At 46.0% G+C, this 27260-nt stretch overlaps 1 protein-coding gene across 2 annotated transcripts in view; it reads right to left on the reverse strand.

The window, feature by feature from the left end:
* Positions 1–9970: 9970 nt before the first annotated feature.
* PORCN (porcupine O-acyltransferase) overlaps positions 9971–27260 on the reverse strand; it is a 41428-nt gene continuing 24138 nt past the window's right edge. For both annotated transcript variants that reach the window (XM_044431288.1, XM_044431289.1), the window contains exons 6-15: positions 26069–26199; positions 24810–24827; positions 23743–23757; positions 23521–23646; positions 21553–21653; positions 19133–19209; positions 17189–17252; positions 14738–14823; positions 13765–13875; positions 9971–13110 (exon numbers count right to left, since the gene is read on the reverse strand). In XM_044431288.1, coding sequence (XP_044287223.1) covers positions 13009–13110; positions 13765–13875; positions 14738–14823; positions 17189–17252; positions 19133–19209; positions 21553–21653; positions 23521–23646; positions 23743–23757; positions 24810–24827; positions 26069–26199 — 831 coding nt within the window. In that variant the 3' untranslated portion in view covers positions 9971–13008. The remainder of the gene's footprint in view (positions 13111–13764; positions 13876–14737; positions 14824–17188; positions 17253–19132; positions 19210–21552; positions 21654–23520; positions 23647–23742; positions 23758–24809; positions 24828–26068; positions 26200–27260) is intronic.

A 27260-nucleotide genomic window follows, 5' to 3' on the forward strand; every position in this document is an offset into this window, starting at 1 on the left:
GGCAAAGATACTGGAGTGGGTTGCCATTTCCTTCTCCAGTGGATCACGTTTTGTCAGAGCTCTCTGCTATGACCTGCCCGGCTTGGGTGGCCCTGCACGGCATAGCTCATAGCTTCATTGAGCTACACAAGCCCCTTCACCACGACAAGGCAGTGATACATGAAGGAGATTTTGAATATAGAGAATGAATAAAGCGATTATATGGTAATAACCCAAATTAATTCTTTTGATTATTCTCAACATAAAAGAGTCCTAGGAACTAAATGACATGATGCATTTCCTTGTTTGCTGCTTGGATGTCAACTGACAAATGAATAGTTGGCCTCATGTGGTTTCATTTTAAAATCCATTTTAAATTTGATTTTTGAGATTTTTTGCAGAACCTCTACGAGGCTTTTGCACAATCTTAGGGTTCCATGGGACACAGTTTCAGAACTGCCAGGTTACAACTACTCACATCACCATAGTCGTATTTCTCATCGGTCCAGAGAATAAGGGTGACGAAAAAGAGGATGGTCCGGATGAGAGAGAGCTGGTACACAGCCAGTGTCATGCATCGTAGATTTGTTCTGCCAAAAGGGAAGAAGCCAAAGAATGAGGCACAGACTCTCAATGTGCAGGCAAGGGAGGAAACTGAAAGGGGGATTCGGATGACCAGGAGTGAAGATTCAATCCCCTGGCTGGCTATACACACCCACATGAATAGGGGGAAAAATCAGTTACCAGAGTAATATAGTCATTTGTGTAATGTAGGGAGAGATCAGATAATTCAGCCTAGCCCAACACTTTGTTAAAAGTGGCAAAATTTTGAGCCAGGCTGAATTGTCTGACCTCAATAAAAATGCAAATTAGCATATCTCTGATTATTCAGTCATTATGAACTGTAGTATATTCATTATATTTAAACAATAACTATATAGGAAGAGAATTTTAATGTGAAGGACTAGTACCTTGACATGATTGTATAATGTGAGTTTGTGTCAAAGTAAGACCGCAAAGAGAAGGAGGATCCTGTATGGGATTCTCATCATAATTTCTTATTTATAGCATCACTCAGGGATGTTAGACAGGTGACAAGGGGAAGTTGCACAAGCTGGCAGGAAGAAAAAGAGAATTTTGAGGAGACATTTTGAATCTTTTGCAGAAGGGAGGCGCAGCATGCAGGGGCATCTGGCTTCCTTTAACATGCAGGCCTGATTCTGACCTGCTCCCGGGCTTACCGGTTGGCAGCAATCTCAGGAAGGCAGCAGCAGCAGCAGCAGGGGAAAGGGTTGGGAGAAACCTGCTGCCCCTCCAGCTGCTGGAACATTCGATCGGATCCACCAAAGAAATCTCGGATCAATGCAAGGAATTTCCAGAAGGTGATGGAATGGTAACTGTGCCAAGAGAAATAGTGATATCACACACAAGCAAGTGGATAACACAGTGGGGCTAGCAAGACCATACGAAGAGTCCTGCTGGATTGGACCAAGGGACCACTGAGCCCAGTATCCTGTTCACACCATGGCCAACCATCTGCTTGTGGGAAGTAGGGCTTCAATGCAGCAGCATCCTCTGGTCTACAAAGACATGCTGCCTCTGATATTGGAGGGTCTAAAGGCCCATGGAGCAGCCGCCTTGCTAAAGTTAAGCAGGCCTGGGTCCAGCCAGTGTTTACAGGAGAGACCATGTGGGAAGCACAAGTAGCCACCTGGCACTCCACATGGAAGAAAAGTGGGATGTGAAGGTAAGAAGGAAAATTTTAAAAAAATAGTGTTGGTCTAATTGAAATGGGTCTGCTCAAAGTAGGTCTAACACAGGATACAACCAATGGTCCAATACAGTCATTTGTATGACAGATTGATTATTACAAAATCGCTCCCTTGAGATATCAGCTACACCCTCCCACCCAATTTGAAGGGCAAAGAAGAAAATGAGCAACCTTTCTCCCGCACCCCACAGACCCCTTCATGGGGCAGTGAAAGATGTTGAACAAACTGTAGTGCATAGCTCATTAGGAGAACGAAGGCTTTACACACAGAAATTTCAGTGTTCCGTTTCTGACAGGAGGTGACAGGAAAGGACCTCTTAGCTCATGACCAGTGCTAGCCACATTAGACCATACTGGGCTAGAAGGATAAATAATCCAGCCTAGGATTGGGCAGCATCTTATGTATGTATTGGAGAAGATGGTGTCTCCTTTGTTCTTACAAATACAGACTTAAAGAGAAAACTTGTGTGTCTGTGACTGTAGGAACCAGCTTAAGACATTTTGCTTCATGGGCAAAGTAACTAACAGTACATTTCTCATGCCCAGGTCACAGTACCTACACCCAAGGCTAGTAGTTGAGGCAGAAAATCCTGGGAGGGCTTCATTCTTCTCTGGTGGTAAATATGCAGAAAGAATGAATTTTAAAACTTTAATACCCGTTTTAATACCCTATGCCTAAATCAGTGATAGGGGTGAAAATCCTTAAGCCTGTGGACCAAATGCAACTCTTTGGGGTCTCCATTCAGCTCTCCAAGGTTCCTCTAAAGCATGGGTCCTCAAACTATGACCCGTGGGATGGATCCGGCCCACCATGGCCATCCATCCGGCCCACGTTGCCGTTGACTGCCCACGCGTGCACTTGCTCGCTCGGAGATGGTTTTGGACTCGCTGGGAGATCTCCAAGCGAGCGAGCCACCGCCACTTGTGCCTGATGCTGCCTCACACATGCCCAATGTCGCCTCACCAGCTCGCACCCCCACCTCACCGGTCCGTGACAGTCACCACAGCCTTTCAACTGGCACCCTATTCAAAAAGTTTGAGGACCCCTGCTCTAAAGACCCTACTCTTTCCCTGGCCTCCTCTTTCCAAACTTCCAGCCATTTGTGGCTTTCTTGGCTTTTCTGCCATTTCTTCCCCATTCTAAAGGGTTGAAATGCCTCTCCAAGGCCTAGTTACTGGCAGTAAGAACTTTGGGCTAAAACAGGCTGGTTTGGCCAGGCCTTTTGCCTTTGGGCTAGCCCACCATTGGAATGCAGCTCCCAAAAGAAATTTCGAAATGGGATTTGGTGCTTGCCAAAAGGGGTTCTGTCCCCCTGATCTCCCACTTGCCACCACCAAATGACAGGGCTGGCCAGAGGGTTCCAGGTAGGCTTGTCAACCGTCCCACTGGCCTGTCGGTGCTGTTGCTTAATGCCAGGTCAGTCCATAATAAAGCATCCCTCATCCACAACTTGATTGTGGATGAGGGGGCCGACCTGGCTTGCATAACAGAGACCTGGGCGGGAAGCGGGGGGATGTCTCCCTCTCCTAACTGTGCCCGCCCAGGTATCTGGTCCAGCACCAACCAAGCCTGGGGGGAGGGGAGGGGAGGGGAGGGGCGGTCGCTTGAGTTTGCCAAGCTTCTATCTCCCTCACGGGACTTCCTGTCCTCTTGAGGCCGGGTCTAGAGTGCCTCTACTTGGTGTTGGGCGACCGAGACAGATTGGGGATTCTGTTGGTGTACCGTGCACCCTTCTGCCCAATAGACTCCCTGCCTGAACTGATGGAGATCATCTCGGACCTGGTGTTGAAGACTCCCAGGATGTTGGTCCTGGGGGACTTCAGTCTCCATGCTGAGACTGTTCTGACCGGGGCGGCTCAGGACTTCATGGCCTCCATGGCGGCCATGGGGCTGTCTCAACATGTCATTGGCCTGACCCATGAACATGGACCCACTCTGGACCTGGTTTTCTTGACGGGGCAGGAAGAGGGTGATCTGAGGGTGAGGAATCTATGTCTGACTCCCCTGTCATGGTCAGATCACTTCCTCATGAGGTTTGAGCTCGAGAGTGGCCTTTCCCTCTATAAGGGTGCGGACCCAATTGTATTGGTCTGCCCCCGGAGCCGGATGGATCCGGATGGATTCCTGAAGGCCCTGGGGGAATTTCCGGTTGACAAGGCTGGTGCTCCTGTCGATGCCTTGGTCGAACTATGGAATGGGGAAATGACCAGGGCTATTGACATGATCGCTCCTAAGCGTCCTCTCCCACCGGGCAGAGCCCGTTCTTCCCCCTGGTACACACCTGAATTATGGGCGATGAAGTGGGTTGGGAGACATCTAGAGCATAGGTGGAGGAAATCACGGGATGAATCTGACCGAACACACTTGAGAGCTCATTATCAAGCCTATGCTGTGGCGGTGAGGGCGGTGAAGAAGAAATTCTTCTCTGCTTCCATTGCCTCCTCACAATGCCGTCCAGCGGAGCTCTTTTGGGTGGTACAAGGGCTGGTTCATCCAGGCACTAAGAAAGACCCTGTACCACCCTCGATGGCCTGCTGTGACGACTTTGCCAAGCATTTTAAGGAGAAAATTGCTCAGATTCGTCACGAGCTGGACTCCACTAGCAATTCAGACCCTTCAGGGGAGGTGCCAATGTTGCCATCTGGTCCAAAATTGATGGATGAGTTTCAGTTATTGCGACCTGATGATGTGGACAAAGTGCTTGGACGAGTACGTCCCACCACCTGCTTATTGGACCCTTACCCATCTTGGCTACTTAACAAAGCCAAGCACGGGATAGAGACCTGGATCCTGGAGGTTGTCAACGCCTCTCTGAGGGATGGCCGGGTACCTGCCCCTTTAAAAGAGGCAGTAGTCCGGCCAGTCCTAAAGAAGGTATCCCTGGATCCAGAGATGGCCACCAATTACAGACCGGTGGCCAACATCCCATTTCTGGGCAAGGTGTTAGAGCGGGTAGTGGCGGGGCAACTCCAAGCACTCTTGGATGAGACCCATTTCAGTCCGGCTTCAGACCCGGGTACGGTACTGAATCAGCCTTGGTTGCCCTCTATGATGACCTATGCAGGGAGAGAGATGGGGGAGTGTGTCCCTGTTGGTCCTCCTGGACCTCTCAGCGGCTTTCGATACCATCGACTGTGGTATCCTCCTGGACAGGCTAGCGGGATTGGGGGAAGGAGGCACTGCTTTGCAGTGGTTCCACTCCTATCTCAATGGCTGATTCCAGAAGGTGGTGCTGGGGGACTATAGCTCTGCGCCATGGCAGTTATGCCATGGAGTTCCGCAGGGGTCCATTTTGTCCCCTTTGCTATTTAACATCTACATGAAACCGCTGGGAGAGGTCATTAGGAGGTGTGGGTTGCAGAATCATCAGTACACTGATGATACCCAGCTCTACCTCTCATTTTCAACCAATCCAGGTGAGGCAGTGGCTGTATTGAACCGGTGCCTGGCCGAGGTAATGGGCTGGATGAGGGCCAATAAACTGAGACTTAATCCAGACAAGATGGAGGTCCTGTTGGTAGGCTGTTCGGACTTCGGGGTGGGGGACCTTGACCTTGTCCTGAATGGGGTAGCACTCCCTCTTAAGGACAGGGTCCGCAGCTTGGGAGTGCTCCTCGACCCAGAGCTTTCACTGGAAGCTCAAGTAACAGCGGTGGCGAGGAGAGCTTTCTTCTAGCTTTGGCTTATCCATCAGCTGCGTCCCTACCTGGAGAACAATTGCCTGGCAACAGTGACACATGCATCGGTTACCTCCCAATTAGACTTCTGTAATGCGCTCTACGTGGGGCTGCCCTTAAAGACAGTCCGGATACTTCAGATGGTGCAAAATGGAGCTGTCAGGTTGCTGACGGGGACTGGGCGTTGTGCTCACATGACTCCAGTCCTCTGTCAGCTTCACTGGCTTCCCATCGAAGTCTGGGCCCAATTCAAGGTGCTGGTTATCACCTACAAAGCCCTTAATGGCTTGGGACCTGGTTACCTAAAGGAGTCTCTGCGTCCATATGTGCCCTCCCGCCCCTTGAGATCGGCGGCAGAGGACCTTCTCCGGGAGCCCTGCGTGAGAGATATTAGGAGGGTGAGTACTCAGAGGAGGGCTTTCTCTGCAGTGGTGCCCAACTTATGGAACTTGCTCCCCAGAGAGATCTGCCTGGCACCGTGGTTATTTGTTTTTTGGCGCCAGGCCAAGACCTTTTTATTTAAAAGTTATTTTAACTGTTGATTTTATTTATTCATTTTAAATCTGCTACCAGGATGTCTCCAGTATTTTATGTATTTTGTTTAGAAATATATTTATTTATGTATTGGAAGGCTTATGCGAATGCCCCGAGGCTTATGCGAATGGGGCGGTATACAAGTTGTCCAAATAAATAAATAAATAAATATTCTCTGACCATTCCTGAAGGACCCAATTTCATTCCACCCCTCCTCCCCTTCCAAAGAAACTCACATGGAGGCCACAAAGTTACAGACAAAGGATGCTCGAGGGATGAACAAACTGATGAGGGAAGTAAGGCTGAAGACCTGTGTGATGAGAAGAGATGGGTTAGGATACGAAAGATCTGAAACTGGTTTAAATTGTGACTTGCCCTTAAGACAAGTTTGGGATCTTTTTTCTGCATTATTATTCTGCATATGGCAGATTCCAGTCCCCCTTACCAGACGAAGCCAGAAAAGGGATTAATGTATGGAAACAGGTTGCCTGGTTTTATTGAAATAATAAGAAGTAAGCCAGTGGTGGCCTAGTGGCTTGGAGTGTCAAATGAAGGCTTTGAAAATCTCCAAATTCACCAGGACAATTTGGGCCACCCACCGATTCTCAAATTAATCTGCTTCACAGACTTGTTGTGAGGATTAACTATTGTTGTGATTAATTTGTAAGGGTTAAATTGAGAGGAGGATTGTGTATGGCTACCTTTGCCTAGCAGGAAGAAAAATGGGACAGAAATGTAACAAACAACTAAGTGAAATAATACTAATTGTTCCAGATGAGGAGTGATTTCGCATGTGGATGGCTCAGATTGAGCCCTACCATGAGGTCCAACAGCTGCCTCTGGAGGCAGATTTGGTGTGACACTAACACATAATTTTTAAGGTTTATTTTTTACAACTCAGTTTTAAAAATAATCTTTGTATTACATTTATTTATTTATTTATCTATCATGTGCCACACACTTGGCACATTCATGACTGTAGGTAAGAAAACTACATCTTTAAAAATGTGTCAGAGTAGATGAAGAATGAATATTTTGGAAAATTTTGGACAGTTGAAATAACAAAATGAATTTTGTGGTTCCTTAATGACAGAAGTGTCTATGAAATACATTCTACTGCATCTATGGCAGGAAGTATTATCCTAAGGGTATGATCTTATGCACATTTAACCAGAAAAGGGCCTACAACTCCTGGTGTGATTCAGCCAGCCACGCACAGGATTGCATTTGAAGTATACGCACGCGCACACACACACACAGGCAAACATTGGTAAAATTTGTAAAAGTGGGATTGTATGGTAATGAAATCTGAGAATCAGCATTTGTGTCCATTCAGTACAGCCACACGTATGTAAAATCAGCAGACAGGTGAGAGGCAACAATGGGGCTGATTGTTGGCATTGTTTTGCATACATTTAAACTGGACATAAATTAAAAGAGATTATATTTCAGGTATTTCCTTTCCAACTAACCCCATTTTTACCCTCCTACAAACCCTCTGCAGTGTGCCAATTTAGGATGCCACATGCATGAATTCCGATGAAGGGGATGTTGGTCCATGAAAGCATAAAAGAAGAATATTTAAGACTTTAAGGTATCCTGAGATGCTTTGTTAGTTTTCCTGTAGATTTAGCATGACTCCACTAAGGGAACAGCTTTCATATCATATTTCAGGTGCTCCTGTCACTAACTGTTAATTGTACAGCTATTCTGCTTTTTCTTTCCTGAATAGATTTTTTTCAGGTAAAAAAAAGAGAGACGAAACAGTGGAAAAACAGAGGAGGACTATGAACTGGAGATAACGTGCTTTGGGTTCCCCCCTCTGTTAAATTCCATGAATGAGGCATTATCATTGTGCAATAAAAGACTTGCCTAGAAGCACCCTAACTCACAGGAAGAGCAGCAGAAATGTGTGTGACTCAGGAGCCTGGGTGTAGATCTGCAGGAAGATGGTATCATTTGGATTTTCAGCTTTGGGCACCAACTGGCCCTGGCTATATAGCCCAGGCCTAAGCAGGTTCTACCCAGGCACCCAGTAGGCTCAGGTTCTCAGAACATTTTACTTAGGATTTTTGCAGCTGCAGAGGTGGAGGTAGGGGCTGTGATGCATGACTTTGCTCTGTTCTTACCGGATAAACCCCTAGGATCCAGAGCAAGAGGTTGGTGCAGTGGGAGCCGGTGCCATGACGCAGGAAGAAACCTATCTGTTCCAAGAAGAGGCCGACCTGCACAAGGCCCAGGAACACCGGGACCAAGAAAATCCAGAGCTGGCCCTTGATGACTGTGGGAGAGGAACAGCTGTGGGTCAGAAGAGATGGGAGGCATCCTCCCTCACTCATGTTTCTCACTCTTACTGCATGTCACATACTGACGGCATAAGATCTCCTAATCTTAGCTATTTGATGCCAGGTAGGAAAGCATGAGGAAAAGGCACTTGGTGCATGCTCAAAGGCTCTTGTTCTTTTGTTCTCAGACTGATATTGAAACAAGGCAATGGTGAGGTGACCCTCTGGGCAGCTCTGGCTGAAACAGGCTGCATTCTTGGTTTGAATTGAACTTCTGCCTAACCACCGCCATTTTCTTACTACAACTATAACCCACCCTGGTTATTGTACTGCATTCTTCCATGGACTCCCCATCCTCACCTTGAAATATCTCTGATGACAGAGGGAACTGATGATCGGAGACGGAGCAGTTTGGGGCACGCACCATTTTCTCCTTAACAGGTGTCTCCAGGTGTCCCCCCACCCCACCCCATCAATAACTTCCTCCTTTTCCATCGTTAGTCACTGAATTAATCATTGACCCAGGCAAGGAATGGGTGTCTTGGCAACAGGGCCAAGTCCAGTTCTCACCTGCCAGGGATTCCTGAACAGGCAAACTGCATCTGTGCAGGTGAAGGGGAATGGCCTGGGTCCTAACAGTAATGTGGTTCTCTACTGTAGGTGCGTGTGTCATCCTTGCCCTTCCTGGTTTATAAGTAGCCTGAGGGAACTGACCAAGTGGATAAGGGAAGCAGTGAATGCTTCTTTACAAGAGAGAAGGTGGTAAAACGTCTAAGTCACACCCTATTAGATCATTTCTCATTGGGCAAGGTGTTGCAGTTTGTGGTGGTTTCTCAGTTATAGAGGTTGCTGGATGAGGCTTCAGCGGGTTTTCTGGATCTCTTTCAATTTGGCTTCAGGCCTGTCATGTGGCTAAGGCACTCCTTCCCAACGAAGCCAACAAATCAAATGATTGAAGCTAAAATCCTTTATTCTGCGAAATGCTGCAGATACATTGACAAGAAACGATGGAGATGATTTCAATGATGATGATAATGGCGAAGTTGTCCTCTCTTTCTGAAAGGGCTCAGATTACAAAATGCTTTTAACTCGGCTGGGCTGTCCCTCCTTGGGCGGATCTGACAAACTTCTCTCCCTCCTCCTTTCTAATTCCCTCGACTCCAATTGCCCTAGCCTGCGTGTGCGTCTGTGAGAGCGAGCATCTTCAAACTCCCTCTGTTCTGGGACAACGCCAATCGAAATGTTCCCATGGTCGCTATCTGCAAGCAGCCCAACCGTTTCCCTGGCAACCGCCTGACTGTCCTCCGACCATGTTTCGCTATCAGCTTCTGCTTGAATCCTTCTCTCCCCTGCATCCTCTTCTCTTTGAAACATTTAGTCAGGGAGTTGGGGGGGGGGGCGTTTGTACAATTGGCACAAGGTACACATCTTCCTGCATGGGAAGCCTCCTTCTCCCCTATGTGCGCCAGAGACTCCTTTGAGTTGGTGCCTACGACAAGGCCTGGTAATAGGACAGAAGTTATGCTGGTCACCATGACAGTTGTGCTATCCTGGGAAACAGGCAGAAGAAGTGTGACCCTGTAGTTTTTGCTGGTCTTCTTGGGACTTTCACAGCCTCCTTCTGAAGTGCCTCAGTCTGGAATGGGACTCAGAGGCACTGGCTTTTTGCTTTTAAATGCAAATATCAGAAATCAGGAGTACAATCAAACCAGAGTAATATTGGTGCATTTTCCACTAATGTTTATTGTACAGGTAACAAATCAAATGCAAATAAAAAACATCAAACCATAACTCCTTTGTTCTATACTACTTACAGTACATTTCATTCCCTGCTTCCTCAATGGAACAAGAGGCAGAAAAGAGGTGCTGGGGTTTGTTGGCACATATTGGCCCATGGGGAGGTAGGGAATTATGTTCCATCTCTTCCCACCCCTCAGTTGTGACCGGAGATTGGTAGGTAAGGATGACCAAGTGCAACAGGGCCGGATTCATTTGCCTTTAACTAGCTGTGCAGGAGAGAGAACCAGGTGGTACCACTGTTCAGTCTCAAACCTGACCAGCATCCCCTGCCAACATTTGCTCCCTCTTTGAGAGGCCTTTAACCATTGGTCATCCTAGCAGTAGACTGAACGCCAGTGCTTTCAGTTCTGCTCTTTCCCCCCACTAGTTCTACATCCAATAAGGTAATAGACTGAGGTGGCAAAATCTAGACTGTAGCTTTTGAGGGTGGTGTTTGTGTGTGTCAGATTTTTAAAAAAGATTCTCCCCCACCTAATGAAATACCTCCGGGCAAGCAGTAAAGCAGCACATCAGGAAGAGGAAGGTTTTTATTCTCTCTGTGACATGCTTGCTTTCCACAGGCAGGGAGTACAGAAATACTGGAAGCTGCCTTTTAATGACTCAGACTGATTAAGCCCATCTAGCACAGTCATCTCTGTAGCCGTGGTTCTACAACCTCTTTCATCCCAAGGGCTGAATTCCACTTTGGCATGGTTCTCAAGGGCCACAGCCCAGTGGTGAGCACACCAAAGGTAACGGGGCAACACAAAATTACCAGGTTATTTTAGCCTAAAGCTGTTGCTGCCAGTAGTCAAGTTTTGTTGCTACCAGTAGTCAAGCTGCACTTCAGACTTTTAGAATGAAAAAAGGGGGAAAAAACCCTCCTGCACAAACGCAGAAAGCACCAAACACTTGGTAGTGGGCGAAGGTAGCGGGGAAGTGTACAGGGTGGGATTTGAGCCCTGGGTCTGAGGTTCTCCACAAGGCCTTTCCTGAATCCAGATTGTGCCCTCTTCCACTGATGCACAACCCAAGTCGCCACTTGGGTTGAATAAGTATAAGAAGTGATACAGTGCAAGATATCTGCCCGCTCCTTCTACCACCTTGCTCTGCTCTCTTTTACAAGCCTGCTCTGCTGATTTCTGTACTTGGAGTCCTGCAGTGACATGGGGTTGGACCCATTGGCTGCCTTGGCCCCTTCCATTATTCTATGATTCAATGAAATGGTGGAAATACTGAGGTGACAGACTGGACTGCACCAGGGCAGAATGTAGGGGTGTGAGTCACGTGAGTCCATGCTCCCCAACTTAAAGGTGCCACTGACACCCTGCCCATTTCATTTCTCTTTGCAAGGAGGTATAAGCAAGCAAACAAAGGAATCATTAAAAATAGGAGCCTGAAATATTAGTTTGTTCTCTCACAGAGCCTCAGGATGGCCTCTCTCCAGCACACCTTGCAGAACGGCTTTAAGGAGGCATCCACACTCTTCCAGGATCAGTCATACTGAATGCTGTAGAATTACTCCAGTGCTAATTCCTGTCCATGCACAAGTCTCCATCTAAATGAATCTTGGTTTAACCTCTGCAATTCCTTTGTGGGAGCAGAGGGTTAAGGTAGAACACTTGCTGCAACAACAGGGTAACCGTACCACTTGAGCAGAGTTGTAGGGGAGACCCTGTGGTAGGATTACTGGAGTGAATGGTGATAAGAGGTGATAATGAAAGATCAAATGGTGTAATTCTTTAAAGCCTTTAAATTCTTTAAAACACAGGATCAAATAGTTAAAATAGTTTTGATAGCACTTTACATATTCAATTGATGCTTTGACATAATTGCAATCAAGAGAGGATGCAGTAAGGAACAGAAGCACAACTTTCCCCACTCTCATAGAGGGGGCTCTACCCCACATTAATAGGCATGGTTCCAGTGAGTGGTCATCAATAATAAATCCTTGACAATAAGTCAGGGCTCAAAGTACTCCGAGCATGTATCCATAATATGGCATGGAATTTAGTATCCCAAGCATCTGGGTTTCCATTTGGAATGAAATGGATCAAGTTTCTAGTCCATACAGTTCCGGAGGAAGAGAACATGGTTAAGCAGCAGTTCTGCAGTGCCCTGCATAGCTGCTGCTCACCCTTCTGTAAGTCACCTGCCTTTGGCCTTCCAAGCCTCCTCTCCCTCTCCATGTATGTCCTCAATATATCCATCATTCTTTCTGCTATGGCTCAATCACAAATCCCCCAAACCTTCAAAAACCGCAATGCTGGAAACAAACTTGAGCTATGTGAAGCCGCTAAATCTGCCTAAATAGCCCAAGCATTGACCTTAAGGAAGAGGGAGATTTTAAACCTATAGAACAGTTTTAAAAAATAGTCATTCAAATTGGCCAGTCATTCAAGTTTACTGAAAAAAAATTGAGTCCATAATCCCAGGAACATGCAGGAATGCCAAGACAGAAGCAGGCACACTTCTCACAATCAGCCACTACGAGAGAGCAGAGGGAGATAGAAGAGCAGGGGTTGCAGGGGGTGGGGCGGGGCAGGGGTTCCAATTAAAATAATTCAAATTAAATCATACAAAAAGGAGGGTGGGGAAATGGTGCAGTTTCAACAAATGGCCACTAGAGGGGACCCAAAGACAGCCAAGGAGATGTCCCTATGCACGAGTGTTGCAATTCCCTGAAAGTGTCACCAGAAGGGGATATCGCTGTCCTTGTGTGATACCTGTGAGTGTCCTGGCTACCTACCCCATGTGGGGCCTAATTTGCTTGCTTGCTTGCTTTTGAGAGCAGTGGGTCAGGACCTGGCGCGAACATGGTCTATGCTGACCAGAGGCCCCTTCCCTTTGTGGGCATCCTGGAGGGAAAAGGGATCAGCCAAGCGTCCACAGCATTCAAGCCCATAAAGGTGTCGGACGGTCTTGAAGGGGATGGCGCCCTCAGCTCCGCCTCTCCAACCAGGTCTGCATGGAGGCTGCCATTCAGCTGATGAGGCGGTAGAAGACCCAGCATCCAAAGGTCACCCAGTGGCTGGCCCAGCTCAGTTCAGACCACGTGTTGATGGTGTAGGTCATGCCATAGCCCTGAACAGAAGGCAGCGCATCAGTGCAAATTGAAACTTGACATGGAGAGGTGTTGATGACAAGGAGAACATCTTCGGGACAGGGAGAAAACTGGCTATTTAGCCACTGTCAAAGGCCTGACACGCTTCCTACAGATGGAGAAGCGGTACAAGTCCTTGTCACAGAGGAGCAACTGAAAGTCAAGAAAGCTGCTTTTTCATGTTTCCCTAATCATGCCATATGCAGGTAACGAAATTGAAACTGAGTACGGAAAATGACATTCTGCAATGATGAGATTCTGTCTGAAAGGCTCATTGGTGAGCAAGCCCCATTACACTTCCAGAGTACATGTGTCTAGACTTGGGCTAGTTTTGTCTTTTTATACTGTTCACAATTTATTTAAAAGCTCAGAGTGGGCCCTACTTCTATCCTCAGCTAAAGGTTAAGAAAACTAAAAGCAAAGAAGCTCGCAGGCAAACAGTGCAAGTTAGAGCGCTTGCACTCTAACTTGATGTGCGGGATAACTAGATAGAAGAATTCTAGTTGTGCATTAAGCTTGAGCAGGGGAGAGAGAATTGTTCTCACTGATGCTTCCTCAGTGATGCTCTTGAAGCCAGGGCCACCACAAATGCAAAGCAAGTCTATAAGTAAGCCTATCCTTCCTCCATTCCTTACCTGCTCTTCCACAGAGTCATCTGCATCCATGTCAAACAATGACCCTAAATAGGCCAAGTGAAAGACTGCAAGAGCCCCAAAGAGCAGGTTGAGAAGGCGAACCCAAAGATTCTGTGGAAGAAGAAGGTGAGAGGCTCAGTCCAGCTGCATCCAAGTAGGAATCTCCCCTCCAAACCAGGTAGGACCTTGCTTTACATGGATGAGCTTTAGGCGCAAGGATATGAACTTCCAGCAGCGCTGCACAACCCAGAGCATGCAGCCTTCCAAGGTCTTAACCAAGCCCCTGCCTGATGCTCTGTCCTCTCAGCTGCCACCAAATTCCCTCTCCCTCTATCCCAACTTCTCACTCCCACAGGATCCACCACTGCTAACAGTGAGGGAAGAGCCCTCCCCATCAGGATCCCCTGTGTATGTGCAGGCCCACGTGTGGGCAGGTGCATGAAAATGTAGTAACCAACCTGAGCTAGTATCACATACAGCCCTTGAGGCCCCAAATCCACATACCCCTCATCTCCAGCAAAAAATGGCTTCAGGAGGCTAGGCTGGGAAGGATCCCTGCCCAACACACATTACTTTAACTGTAGACATGAGAGTCACAAGCAGGGCCCTGCTCTTTATAAAGCACATGAGAATTCAGTGTCTTTCAAGCAATGGCTGTTTTACCTCTAAGAAACCAGGGTAGGGCATCTGTGTTATCATTATATATCCCAATTGTCTTCCTCTTGCAAGGAACCCAACACTGCTTTCCTCCTCTCCATTTTATCATTTTATCCTCACAACCACAGCCTTGTGAGGTAGGTTAGGCTATAAGTCCATGACTGGCCCAAAGGCACCCAATGAGCTCCATGGTTGAGAGGGGACTGGAATCTGGCTCTCCTAAGTCTCGGTCCAACACTCTAACCATTATGCCACACCATTGGCCTGACAGTATAAAAGAGAACTGTAGGTTCTTGGAACATCTGGCACATCTCACCGTGGTGTGGCGATGTGAACAACCTGGCTGACACCTCTTGGAGAGTATGCAGGCATCAAAGATGCTGGAGAGTCTCTTCCGGAGAACTAGGCAGAAACCAATGCATATGTATATAAGTTCAGTTGCATAAAATGCTGTTCAAGGACTTTTCAGTCCTAGCTAGGTACTGTTTATGCAAAGCAGAGTTTCCAGTATTTGGATTGCATGGGAAACTGTGGTTTGCTACATGCATGTTTGAATATTTTCCCCTCAACATCTGGAAGGAAGGAGGAAGAAGAAAGAACACATATGTTCAAGGAATGTCATGGCTTGTACAAAAGGTTAAATATTTGGGAATTTTTCTCACAACTAAATGTGCTACATTGAAAGAAGGTAACTATGGTAAACTATGTAAGGAGATTAAGAGTGATCTGGAAAAATGGGCTAACTTGCAGTTATCACTGTTGGGAAGAAGACCAATAGTTAAAATGAATATATTACCAAAGCTTTTGTTTTTATTCCAAATAATTCCCATAAAAATTGATAAAAAGTTTTTTGATGATTTAAACACCCAAGTTTCGAGATTTATATGGCAAAAGAAGAAACCAAGGATTAAATTAAAAATACTCCAGGAGGCCAAAGGGAATGGGGGTTTTGGTCTTCCTGATTGGATGCTGTATTATCAAGCTTGTGTCTTAATGTGGTTAAAAGAATGGATAATTCTAAGAAATAAGAGAATTTTATATCTTGAAGGACATGATTTACAAATGGGATGGCATGCTTATATGTGGTATGAGAAGCATGAGATGATAAGAAACACATGGCTGTTTCTTAAATCATTATATTAGAAAGTCATTAATATCGGTTTGGGAAAAGCTAAAGCTAGGTTGCCAAGATGGCTTTCTCCTATGGAAGCACTTACATATCCAAATGCATTGAATTTTAATATGATTGTGAGATATGATGGTATTTTGGATAATGATAGAAAACTGAAACCGAATCAAGAACTACAGGAGCAGGGTATTGACATTTCTTGGTGGCACAAGGTTCAACTACAATTGAGATATGTTAAAGATTATACAATGTATAGTTTTTATAAGGAATTAACAACATTTGACCAAATGCTTTTAAAATCAGATGAAAAAACGATTAAAAGATTGTATAACTTTCTTTTGGACATGAAAATGGAAGATGAACAAGTTAAGGAAACTATGGTAACATGGGCACAAAATTTTGGATATAATATTGAGCTACAGAAATGGCAAAAGCTGTGGGAAAGAAATATTAAAGTAACCTTAACAACTTCATATAAAGAAAACCTTTATAAAATGTTTTATAGATGGTATCTATCACCAAATAGATTAGCAAAAATGTTCCCAAATATGTCAAATAGATGTTGGAAATGTAAACACAAACCTGGTACATTTTATCATATGTGGTGTACTTGTGATAAGGCAAAAAATACTGGGTTAAAATACATAAATGGCTTGAGGAAATGCTAGAAAAACCTTTAACATTTAAACCTGAAGTTTTTTTTATTAGGCATTATTCCTGATGACTTTGATAAACAAACAATATATCTGATTTTACATGTAATTACTTGCAGCGAGGATTGAATTTGCTCAACACTGGAGGAATGAAGAGCCACCTATTGAAGAGTTGAGCTTAAAAAAGATTTTGGACTGTGCAGAAATGGACAGATTGACCTTGTTTCTGAAGGAGAAGGAGGATACATATTTCTATCAAAATTGGAACTCTTTTTATCATTGGTTAGAGAAACGGGACTATGCATAGATTTGAATATGGTTTCTGACTGTTAAAATGAGTAAGATGTCAACCCAGTATGTCCAATGTCTTAAATAATTGATGTTTTTAATGTTAGATTGTAGAGAAAATAATAAAATTTATTTTTTAAAAAAGGAAGTCAAATCATCAGGAAGCCAAATCAGAGTGAACAAATTTTTGCTGTCATGTTGTTGTATTTATTAATTTTCTACCCTACACATTAGCTGGAAAGATTCTCTGGAAGATAACCCCATGCATTAGCCAGGATGATAACAACAATATGCATAATAAAACAATATTAAATTAGATGTACATACTACAACAATAACATGGCAGCAATAAAACTGCTATTTCTGTTATAGCTATGTAGCCAAAGGGGAAAACACAGTTCTGAGCAGCAGCACAAAGCATTGTTGACCCTTCTGCTCAGCTGGGTGGGTGTTTGTGGTTGGCCGGTCGCCCAAACAGGCAAAAGCAGCCAGAGGGGATTGCTTGCTTCACAGCCTGCAAACAGAATGAAAAGTGACAGTGGGTGAAAGAGCTGGTATGGCTCAGCTCTAATCCCAATTCCTTTTGGACAAATGGTTGGCTATTACATTTAAATTAAGATGGGCTGGATGGGGGTTAACAAGTGGGGCACCTCAATCTAGTCCCCCAGCAGAAGCAAAGCGGCTGTGAAGTGCTCACCGTGTTCAATGTAAGTGATGAATCCCAGAGAGAGCAGCACTGCAGCCAGGTGGAAGCTCAGGCCCTAGAGGGGCGAGATGGGGGTGGGGGGGCTTCAGTCAGAACAGCAACATGTAACCCCTCCTCACAATCATATTGCTCGTAGGCAGCAGAACAGAACTTGCCTACAAGTAACTGCACCCAGGGTAAGGACCAAGGACTGCCTTTCTAAACATACCAAATTTAAAATAAGCCCTGCTGAAGGTGGACTGCAGCTTTAAGCACATACAGGACTCCTCCAAGGGAAACACACGGGGTGGTTGTGTGTATCTGCATGTGCACACATGCAGCAGCAGGGAAAGGAGTTAAGCCGGGCCTGGCCGTGCAAGCAAGTGCGAGTGTTACTTGTTTCTTTCATTTGGTTGGTCTGAAATGTTTTTGTTTTGTTTTATATTTGACAACTCTGTACCTTTTCAGTGTCCTTTACTGACCCACTATAAGCCACCTTGAGCTGCTCATACTAAGACAGAGACCCGGGATAAGAATGCTTGTCAGAAATGAATCAGACCAGTGGAAGATCATAGACCTTATTCTGTTAGCACTGGGTAGGCCCTGTATATAACTCAGATTTCTGGAGAAACGTGGTGTTTTCTGTAAGGATCCCCCTCAGAGGATGTTTAATGGCAGAAGAACAGGTTGGGCATTCTGTCCCACAGAAATGAGCAGGATCTGTTGAGAGGCAAAATTGCTCCTTTTTCTGTAGCCCTGACCCTGTAACTACAGAGGCTACCACTTGCTCATGTCTGGGTAGCTCCTTGCAACTGCCCATCAGCTGCTAAGTGTTGCCAGGCAGCCACTTTGTGTGTGTGTTGGAGGTGTGGGGGAAGAGATACCAGATGAAAGCCGACAGTCGTCTTTGCAGCAGCCTTTTGTGTGAGAGAAGGCCTATTAGGCTGGCCCTGCCAGGCCGTCACTTGGGTGGAGGGGGGGTCATAATCCACTTCAACAGGAATGACTGTGAACGGGTCAGCAGTAGATTTTTAATGTGTGGTCCCCTTGCAGAGACAAGCCCTGTTTGAGTGGCAGTTCAGGCAACCAAATATGCTGGGCCCGGAATGAGTCTTGCCTTAGAAAGAAATGCGGTGGCATGGAGAGCTCCTATTCAGGGTTCCTCCAGGGTACCTCATCTCATTCCTCGCTGCCCCTGCTTTCCACCCATCATCATGCATGCCATGGCCACTGAGCATGCTCAGTTCGCACTGGGCTGTTCTGTGGTTTCTCCCCCCACCCCACTTATAATTTTTCCTAAAAATGTGTGTCTTGCTCCCCAGTCCAGACAGGCTTTCAATAGCCTAAAAACAGCTCTATGTCTTAGGCAAGCAATTTAAACGGAGTTCACGATACACAACAAGGGCTTCTCCATTGGCAGGAGGGAGATGTGGAGCGTTCTCAGCATACACGGAGTGGAGGTTAAGCTTCCTCAACCCAATGTACTGAGACTGGAGTGGGGGGATTATGTTAGAGTACCTCTCACCTCCACCACTGTATTGCATTTATATGCCACCTCTTCTCTTGTGAGGAACTCAGGGCAGCTTACATAGCCCCTTAACAAGAACTCTGTGAGGCTCAGGATGAGTGACTGGCCCAGTTTCATGGCTGAGTGGGAACCAGAACCTGGACCTCCCAGGCCCCTGTCTAACACTTTAAGCACCACACCACGATAGCTCCATGTATGGATGGGTGTCTGTGTGCATTTGTACTAGGCGTTGCATAATTGCAGAATGTGCCCCTCAAGAGCTCAAAGATGGCACGGATTACAGGTAGCAATTACTGTTCTGAGCTGCTTTGGAGCCCCTTTGTGTGTGTGGAAAGGTAGGACACAAATGAATCAAGAAATGACTGGCCAAGCTGGGGTATGACCAAGAGCTAGAATCCAGGCACTTCCTTACAGAAAGTAAAACTCACGTGTAAGAGGGCACTGGCTGCGTAGGTTACAATGATGGCTGAGAAGGTTCCCAGTTTCAGGGAGTTCTTAAAAATATCTGGAAACAGATTGAGTTCATAAATTCATCAGGTCCTCTTCAAAAATCCCTGGCTATTTGTTTGACCTCTTCTGCTGAGAAAGAGGGGGCAAAAAAGGGGGCAAAGAAGCCCCTCTACCACAAAATGTTATTTACTTCAAGTAACAACCCTTATTCTGTTCCAGACTGAGATCCAATGATCAAAGCACCTTTTAAAAGGTTGTTACCCCATTTCTTCCCCATACAGCTCTTTCTGCCAGCACTGGATGAGTGAGACTCTCCTGTATAAGTCACCTTTGGAACAAGACTTAAGCCAATGACTTGAGAATACAACAACTTTGTCGGGTCAAATCAAACGTGTATCTAGAGCTAAGCTGGGCATATTCAAACCTGAGGGACCAACTTTGTTTTTTTACTAAGATCCCAAAACCCTCTAATCAAAAGCAGATGCAAATGAATTGGAACTCTCACAGTGGCCAATAAAGCTACACAAACACAGACATTTAACAGTCCCACTTAATGTGTCTAATTACTCGAGACAGACGTTGGCACAATACTGTGCATGCTTAGAAAAATTGCCTATAGCTCCCAGGATGCCTCAGGCAGTATGGCTGGCTTGCACACACTAGGGATTGTAAAGGCGGGTTCTGTCTAAGTACGCACAGAATCGTGTTCTCACCTTTTTACTACTCTTGCCCAGCTATTCTAAATTGCTGGCCATCTCACTTCACAGTAGTGAATTCCGGGGGTTGATTATCTCTTGCGTAGAGCAAGCTGCTCACTCCGACGTCCCCCTACAATGAGTGGAGGGCAAAAGAACCAAGTGGCAGAGATTGGGGCAGGGCCAAAAAGTGCAGCCTTCAGGTTGTTGCCTCAGATTGTGGCCTCTTGTCCTTGCAAGAGCTCATCTCAAGTATTTATACCTCGTTCTGTATACTACAGTCAAGATCAGGATTCTGTTGGTATACTGCCCACCCCACTACTCCCCAGGAAGCCAGATTCTGGCTGAACATCAGGAAGAACTTCCAGTTCTGGCAGTATGGCAATGGAACCAACAACTTAAGGATGTTGTGGGCTCTCCCATACAGGGGGCATATTCAAGAGGACAGAGATGCTTTAACTTGGGATCCTGCACTGAGCAGGAAGTTGGACTCGATGACCTCACAGGCTCCTTCCAATTCTGCTATTCTATGATTCTGCAATGCAGACAACATTCAGCCCTATCTCTCCTTTTAATCAAATCCAGATAAGGAGGCAGTGGGCATTTTGAATCTGTGCCTGAGCTCAGTATTGCAGTGAAAGAAAGTCAGTGAACCAAGACTCAATACACAGAAGAAGAAAATAATGTTGTTGCAGGTGGTGGTATGGGGTCATCTGCCCAGCTAAATGACATTCAGCCTGTTCCAGAGGGCACTGAGTTCCTCTTAAAGGATCAGGTTCATAGTTCGGGGTTGCTCTTGGATCCAGAATTGTCACTCATAGAAGAGGTGGACTTGGTGGCACACAGCACAATTTATCAGTTTAAGCTGATAGACCCACTTCATCCTAATTTGGATAGAAATAGCCTAGCAATAGTCAACCATGCTCAGGTAACCTGGCATCTGGATTACCCTAACATGAAGTTGCCTTGAAAAGCAGTCGAAAAACTCCAGCTGGTCCAAAACAGGCAACATGTTTGTTAAAGGGAACCAGCCAACAGGAGCATATTATGCCAGTGCTTATCGATTGGGCCAGGCAGGCTGTCTATCTCTGGGCCTGATTCAAAGTGGTATATTAACATTCAAGCCCTACATGGCTTAAAAGGAGCTTTTTGAAGGACCATCTCCTGCCACAAATGCCTGCCTGAACCCTAAGATCATCTTTAGTGGACCTCTTCATGGACTTGCTGCCAAATGCTGAGCTGCATGGCTGCCGGGAAGAGAGTCCTTTCTACTGTGCCACCCTGGTTATGGAATAAAGTCCCTGGAAAGGCTCACCTGGCTCCTATGTTGTGGTCTTTTTAGAGCCAGGTGAAACATTTGTATTTTCCCAGGCATTTTAGTCTTTCAGTTTCTTTTGCTTGGAATTTTTATTGCTGCTAGGCTTTATTTTGGTTTTTACTTTTATTTGATATTATGGTATAACCTTGTATTGTATTGTATTTATGGTTTTAATTACTGCAAACACCGCAAAGAACTTCAACTATTGGGCAATACAGAAATATAACGATCCCATGAATTATTCCCACCCCAACAGAGGGCCTCTTTTGTGGGAATCATTGCCAGGGTAGTGAGTTGGGCACAGCCATCCAAGGCAGAGGTCCCTATAGAGCCTGCTTCCAAGCCCCCCAGAGAAGTGAAAGCAGACAAATGCAAGGGTTCTTACAAGAGTTCAGCCAATGGGACATGGGCAGGTTCCAGCTGGTGACCACCTCTACCATGGATCGTGGCAGCTCCACATTCAGGGGACGAGAGACAGTTAGGTCCCTGAAGGAGGAAGGAAGGAATGTTACATGGGGCAGGACACAGGGAGAAGCTTTTGGGAATTTTAATTCTATTGATCTGGAAAAGGAAGGATATCTGGTGGATTAGAATGTTAAGAAGATAGTAGCCAGGCCATAGGGAAGGTGTGGGGATTTCTCTGCCTCAGCAGGAGCTCCAAAAGTGGGTTTGGTTATGATTGTCCCATGGAACTGGCTCTGACACAGGTCTTAAGTTTCTCCCATGGAATGCTGAGCTTTAAAATCAGAGTGCAAGGTTCTAGTCCTCATGTGTTTATGAGGAGAACCCCCCCCCCCAAAACAACTGGCAGCCTCTGCTGACAGTTGAGAAACTGGAGACTAGAAGAATTTTGTGAAGGGAGAGGACCAATAACCACTTGGCTCAGTTCCCACACCCACAGCATGACTTTCAAATTCATCTCCTTTCTACTACCACTTCTCTATGGTTCCCAATTTTCCTTCCCTAATTACTACATTTAAGAGGAAGAACCCCTCACCTCATGTCCCATACCCTTGAAATATTCCTTCAAAACCTATCTTATTCCTGGAGCTTGCCTTTAGCTCCTCAGTTGTTCTCATCTTAAACCAAAAGCTACATGCTAAAAGGCACACCCACTTTTGCTCATTCCCTAATTACCCTTGCTGGATTATTATTTAGTTGATTTGGTTTATACCCTTTCTTTCTACCAAAAATGGCACTCACATTGGCTTCCATTCTTTTGTCCCATTCCTTCCCCCAGAGGCAAAATTTAGATAGTAAGTTCCTTGGGGAAGGCACCTATCTCAAGGTACAAATCTTATGCATGTTTTGACAGAAGAAAGTCCACTAATCACAGCATTCCCCAGTCACTGTGGAATTGTAGGACTTTTTGCTGTCAGCACAGCATAGAATTGCATGATATTACACTGCTGTCCCATGCACACTTATTTTGGAATAGGATCCACTGAACTCAATGGGACTTACTTCTAAGTAGATATGGATATGGATAGGATTGCTGGGTTACTCTGTCAAGTACAGTATTAGATAGACTGTTTTCCCTCTCCCCGCATGATCTACCACACAGGTTAGAAACATAGAAACAGAGCAAGTCAGAAAGGGCCTCCCAGGCCATCTAGTCTGACCCCCAGCTCCAGCCAGCTCCGCTCACGACATGCCCACCATGTGGACGTCCAGCCTATCCTTGAACACCCGCACCAATGGGGCCTCAGTGACCTCTCGTGGAAGCCCATTCCACACCCTCGGGGTCCTGACTGTCAGGAAGTGCTTCCTGGCATCCAAATGGAACCTTGGCTCCCTGAGCTTTGCTTCTTTGGAGCGCGTCCTGCCTTCCTCTGCAGGGGAGAACAGGTCTCTGCCCATCTCCATGTGACATCCCCTCACATACCTGTATGATGGAAATCGGCAAGCTTTATTGAAACCAAATGCCCAGGATAAAGGGCGAATGCCATGCTATGCTTCATAACCTAACTCGGCTGCTAATATTTTGCATGCCCCCATCCTAAGGAATGGTATAAGCAGACAGGTGTACAAAATTTCTGCTTTTCCCACAGCAGGAGTCAAACCCAGGCTGCCTAGGTAAAAACCAGGAGTCCTAACTGCTAGATCATATGGAAGAAAGCTAGAAAAACTCTTTCCCATACCGGGAGTTGAACCTGGGCCGCCTAGGTGAAAACCAGGAATCCTGACTGCTAGACCATATGGGAAGGTTCTTTGTGGATATATAATGGCACTTTCCTTGAGAGGAAAGGAGGGATAGAAATCCAAATAAATAAATATTGTTAATGATAATGGGGAAGCAACATAGATTTTGAACCCAGAATCCCAAACACCCACAGCCTTACCTGCTACTCACCATTTCAAATGGTCTTTCTCTTCTGTGAATCCAGACCCTGCCAATGTAGCTGTCATTTCAGACAGGAAGCCCACAAAATAGTTGCTGAAGTGGAAAGAGCTGGCGCTCTCATATGCCCGGAGCCACCTGCGTTGCAACAACAAGTCTGCCTTAGGAATGAACTGAATTCCTTTACACACCAAGGTAGCTTAAAGAGAAGACCAATGCCCCACCATGACTCACCTCATCAAGGTGCTTCTGGCATGCCCAGGCAGGGAAAGAAAGGGACAGGAGTGAGAAACTGAAGTAAAGAAACAACACTTCAATAGACCACAGGGCTGTAGGGTGTTCCAGGGTAGTGCAGGACACTGTTCTGCCACTGCTGAAATCACTTTTGCCTCCCATTGTTATGAAATGAGGCAGGCACCATCTTACCTTTTGCCTCAGGCAGCAAAATGACTTCAGCCAGCTCTGAGTGGCAGCTCCTCCATTAGTCTAAATGATGTGATCACTTCAGGTGGCAGACGCTGCAAGGTGGCAGCAAGGTGTTGGAAGTGAACCCATGGGTCCCAGGGCCCACCCTGTGCCCCCCTAAGTTAGCTTGCTGCCTTCAGCTTTAGGGGGTTCACCGTCCCACCATCAGAAAGATACATCTACTAATCCAGCTGGCTTCTATTGCAGGGCACCCCTCTTGTTTTTTGTCTCAGGCCACAGAATGTCTTGGGCCAGCCCTGATAAATTATGATCGTGTTTCTGAACTTAGCACAGATTAGGCCTAGTCATGAAGCCAGCACCAAGCAGGTAAATCCACACAAAATATAATGTGGCACCACAGCCATTAAATGAGCCACACAACACAGGTGCATGGAAAGGACCCAGGCCTTCTCCAAAGCCTTTGGATGCCACAGATGTAAATGAGGCCAAACTACCTGTGTCAGTGAAGTGTGAAGCAAAGCACCTACATGTGGTGTGGGCCAGGCAAGGTGGCAGATGCGCCAGTCACAGAACACAAGGCAAGTCAAAAAGTCCTCCTCTGCAGATGCTCTGTGTGACAGAACATGCCATTATGGGGACACACTAATGGACCATGGGACACAGTGGCTGCTGGGCCACAGGGAAAATGAACCAATGAAGGAGCCACCACATCCTGGCCCTGTCAGCTCAAAAACACAGCACACACAGACTGTCGTTGGCAAAAGCCACATGAGGGCCGATTGCAGGGTAGGATGAGGCAAGGAATGCGGTTGTACAATGAATGGAGCACCAAACCACAGCAGCCAGGAGAAGAAGGCCACCTAGGCCTGGGTTACCTGTTTCTGTGCTTCCTGCTGTGAGTAGAGTGATCCCGACGGAGGGAGAGAAGCAAAGAGGGAGGAAGGATTGAAGAACATTAAAGGAAGCAAAAGAATACAAGAGAGAAAGAGAAATGCATCAGGGCATAAGACATTCTGACCAGCATTTAAAAATACCCATCTTTCAAAGAATTTCCTGTGTGATGTTGGAACTCTCCAGATGTGATGGACTACCACTCTCATCACACCCGGCCAGCATGCCTGCTCACCGGGTGTGATGGACACTGTAGTCCACTGTAGTCCACAGGAGGATGGGCACTATAGTCCAACACATCACCAAGTTAGGAGAAGGCTGTACTTTGGTGTTAACTCTATGAGAGGGAGAAATTTGATCACCGCAATCTCTCCTGACACCAGTGGAAGATGTCACAGCTGTTGAATTTCTCCTGGCCTCACAGCTATGAAATCCAGGAAGCAAACTGTTAAGCCTTTTGGTATTCCTTGAAACATCTCCTACCCTCATGCAGGAATTCCAATGAAACAAAAGGCTTTGTAAGAACAGCAGGAATAAGAGGTGTCACAACCAGAACAAATGCAGATGCTGTTTCTTAGAGTGAGGTGCTTTCCTCTGAACCGTATGAACTGACTAGATCATAGGACCAAAATAGCAAAATGTAAGGTGTCATCACAATCTAAAGAGCAGCATTCTGGTGAGCAAAGGAGGTCAGCTAAAGAAAAGGGATAACTATCAGCCTCTTATTCCATGTCGGTGTCACAAACACCCATTTCCCTTACAAACACACACACTGAAAAAGGACAGAAAAAAACACTTGTTTTTGTTATTCCTTGACAACTGTTTTGATTGTGCCTGATGAACATGAAGGGGTAAGTAATCTGCAGGAAGTAACCTGAAGTTTGAAATGAAGGATGTACCCCATGTGCCTGATTCCACTTTTCCACTTCCCCCTCTTCACAAGAAGCAGATAGCATCTAAACGGCAAAACTGAAATCCATTTTTAAAGCCAAAAGTATGCAGATGTGCTTTACAGCAATTAACAATTCAGAGGTATGGCTAAGATGGTTAATGATGGGAACCACCCAGAACAATGCAGTTTAAAAAGAATTATAATCCTACCACTTTTCTGGACCTCTTGGGAGTAATCCTGCCCAGTATGAAGAAACCTCCTTTAACTCCACCATCTTCCCTGATGGTGGAGTTAAAGGAGTGCTGGCTATGGGGGTTTCATGGACCACGCTCATTGTCCCGACCAACTTACTTCCTGAGCAGCTTGTAGCTGTAGAGGGGTATTAAGTAAGAGAAGAGGTAGGGGGCCACACATGTGGACATGATGAGGCACACAAGACAGAGGAAGAAGCTCAGGCAGACCTTCTGGAACCAGGAGAAACTCTATGTGGAAGGGAAGAGAAAAAGCAAGGCATTATCTCTGATGCATCCTGCACATTGCTTTGAGGTCACAAACTGATGATGAGACCAGACAAGAGACCGTCTTCATTCATACGGATTTAATACCTGGTTGTCATGGCAGCCATAACATTATGTGAATGTGGATGCTGGTCCCCAACAGCATTTTTGATGGGCTGCTGCTGTCTGGGAAGCGCTTGGGGCCAAGGAAGGGCAAAGATGCCAGGGCTTTGCAATAGGCAAGTAAGATCCAAGCAACCTAGAAGGAGGCCCAAGAGATAAAGGGGCTTCATCCAGAGGTCTTGAACCTCAGGCCCACGAGCCAAATTCAGTCCTCGGGACTCTCTAGATGGCCCGGAGCCCTTCACCACCACCACCACCACTACCACCCTTTCCCAGCCACCCACTGTTTGTTGGTTTCTTAGCTTTTGTACCTATTTTTGCCCTAGTCCAGAAGACTTAAATACCAAAAGGAAGAGCTCTGAACTACAATATGTTCATTTGCCTTTTTGGTGTGTGTGTGGGGGTACTTTTAGCCCTTCTCCCTTTTGCCCTGACAGCTTCCCTGAAACTGAATTCATCCCTTGGGCTGAAAGAGGTTCAACACCTGCACTTTAATTCGACATAATGTGATTAATCTCCTCTCCCATCATGGGACTTCCCCTTGTCATTCTCCCAGTAATGTACCCCACAACATCTGCTCCATTTCACTTCAGTTATGTTTCTATATCACCCAATAGCCAGAACTCTCTCAGTGGACTGCAAAGATTAAAACCTTAAAAATACATTACAAAACATATATACAAGCATATGAACCAATCAGAGACATACACGCACACATCTAAAAGCAATTCCTCCCACTCTCAGCCTTCTGGAGCAGATTGGGGTGGCATGCAGGGTCAGCGGAAATTTCATCCTTCAGTAGCTTCTATTCTATTGGGGAAAGACACCACTAAGTACACTCCAGAGTACGTCCTTTGCGCACCAAGAACTTCCTGAATGTTAAAGCCGTATGACAATGGATGTGTTGACCCAGGTAGTTGTGG

Source organism: Varanus komodoensis, unplaced genomic scaffold (assembly GCF_004798865.1).
Source record: "Varanus komodoensis strain SLA01 unplaced genomic scaffold, ASM479886v1 scaffold22, whole genome shotgun sequence".
NCBI lineage: Eukaryota > Metazoa > Chordata > Lepidosauria > Squamata > Varanidae > Varanus > Varanus komodoensis.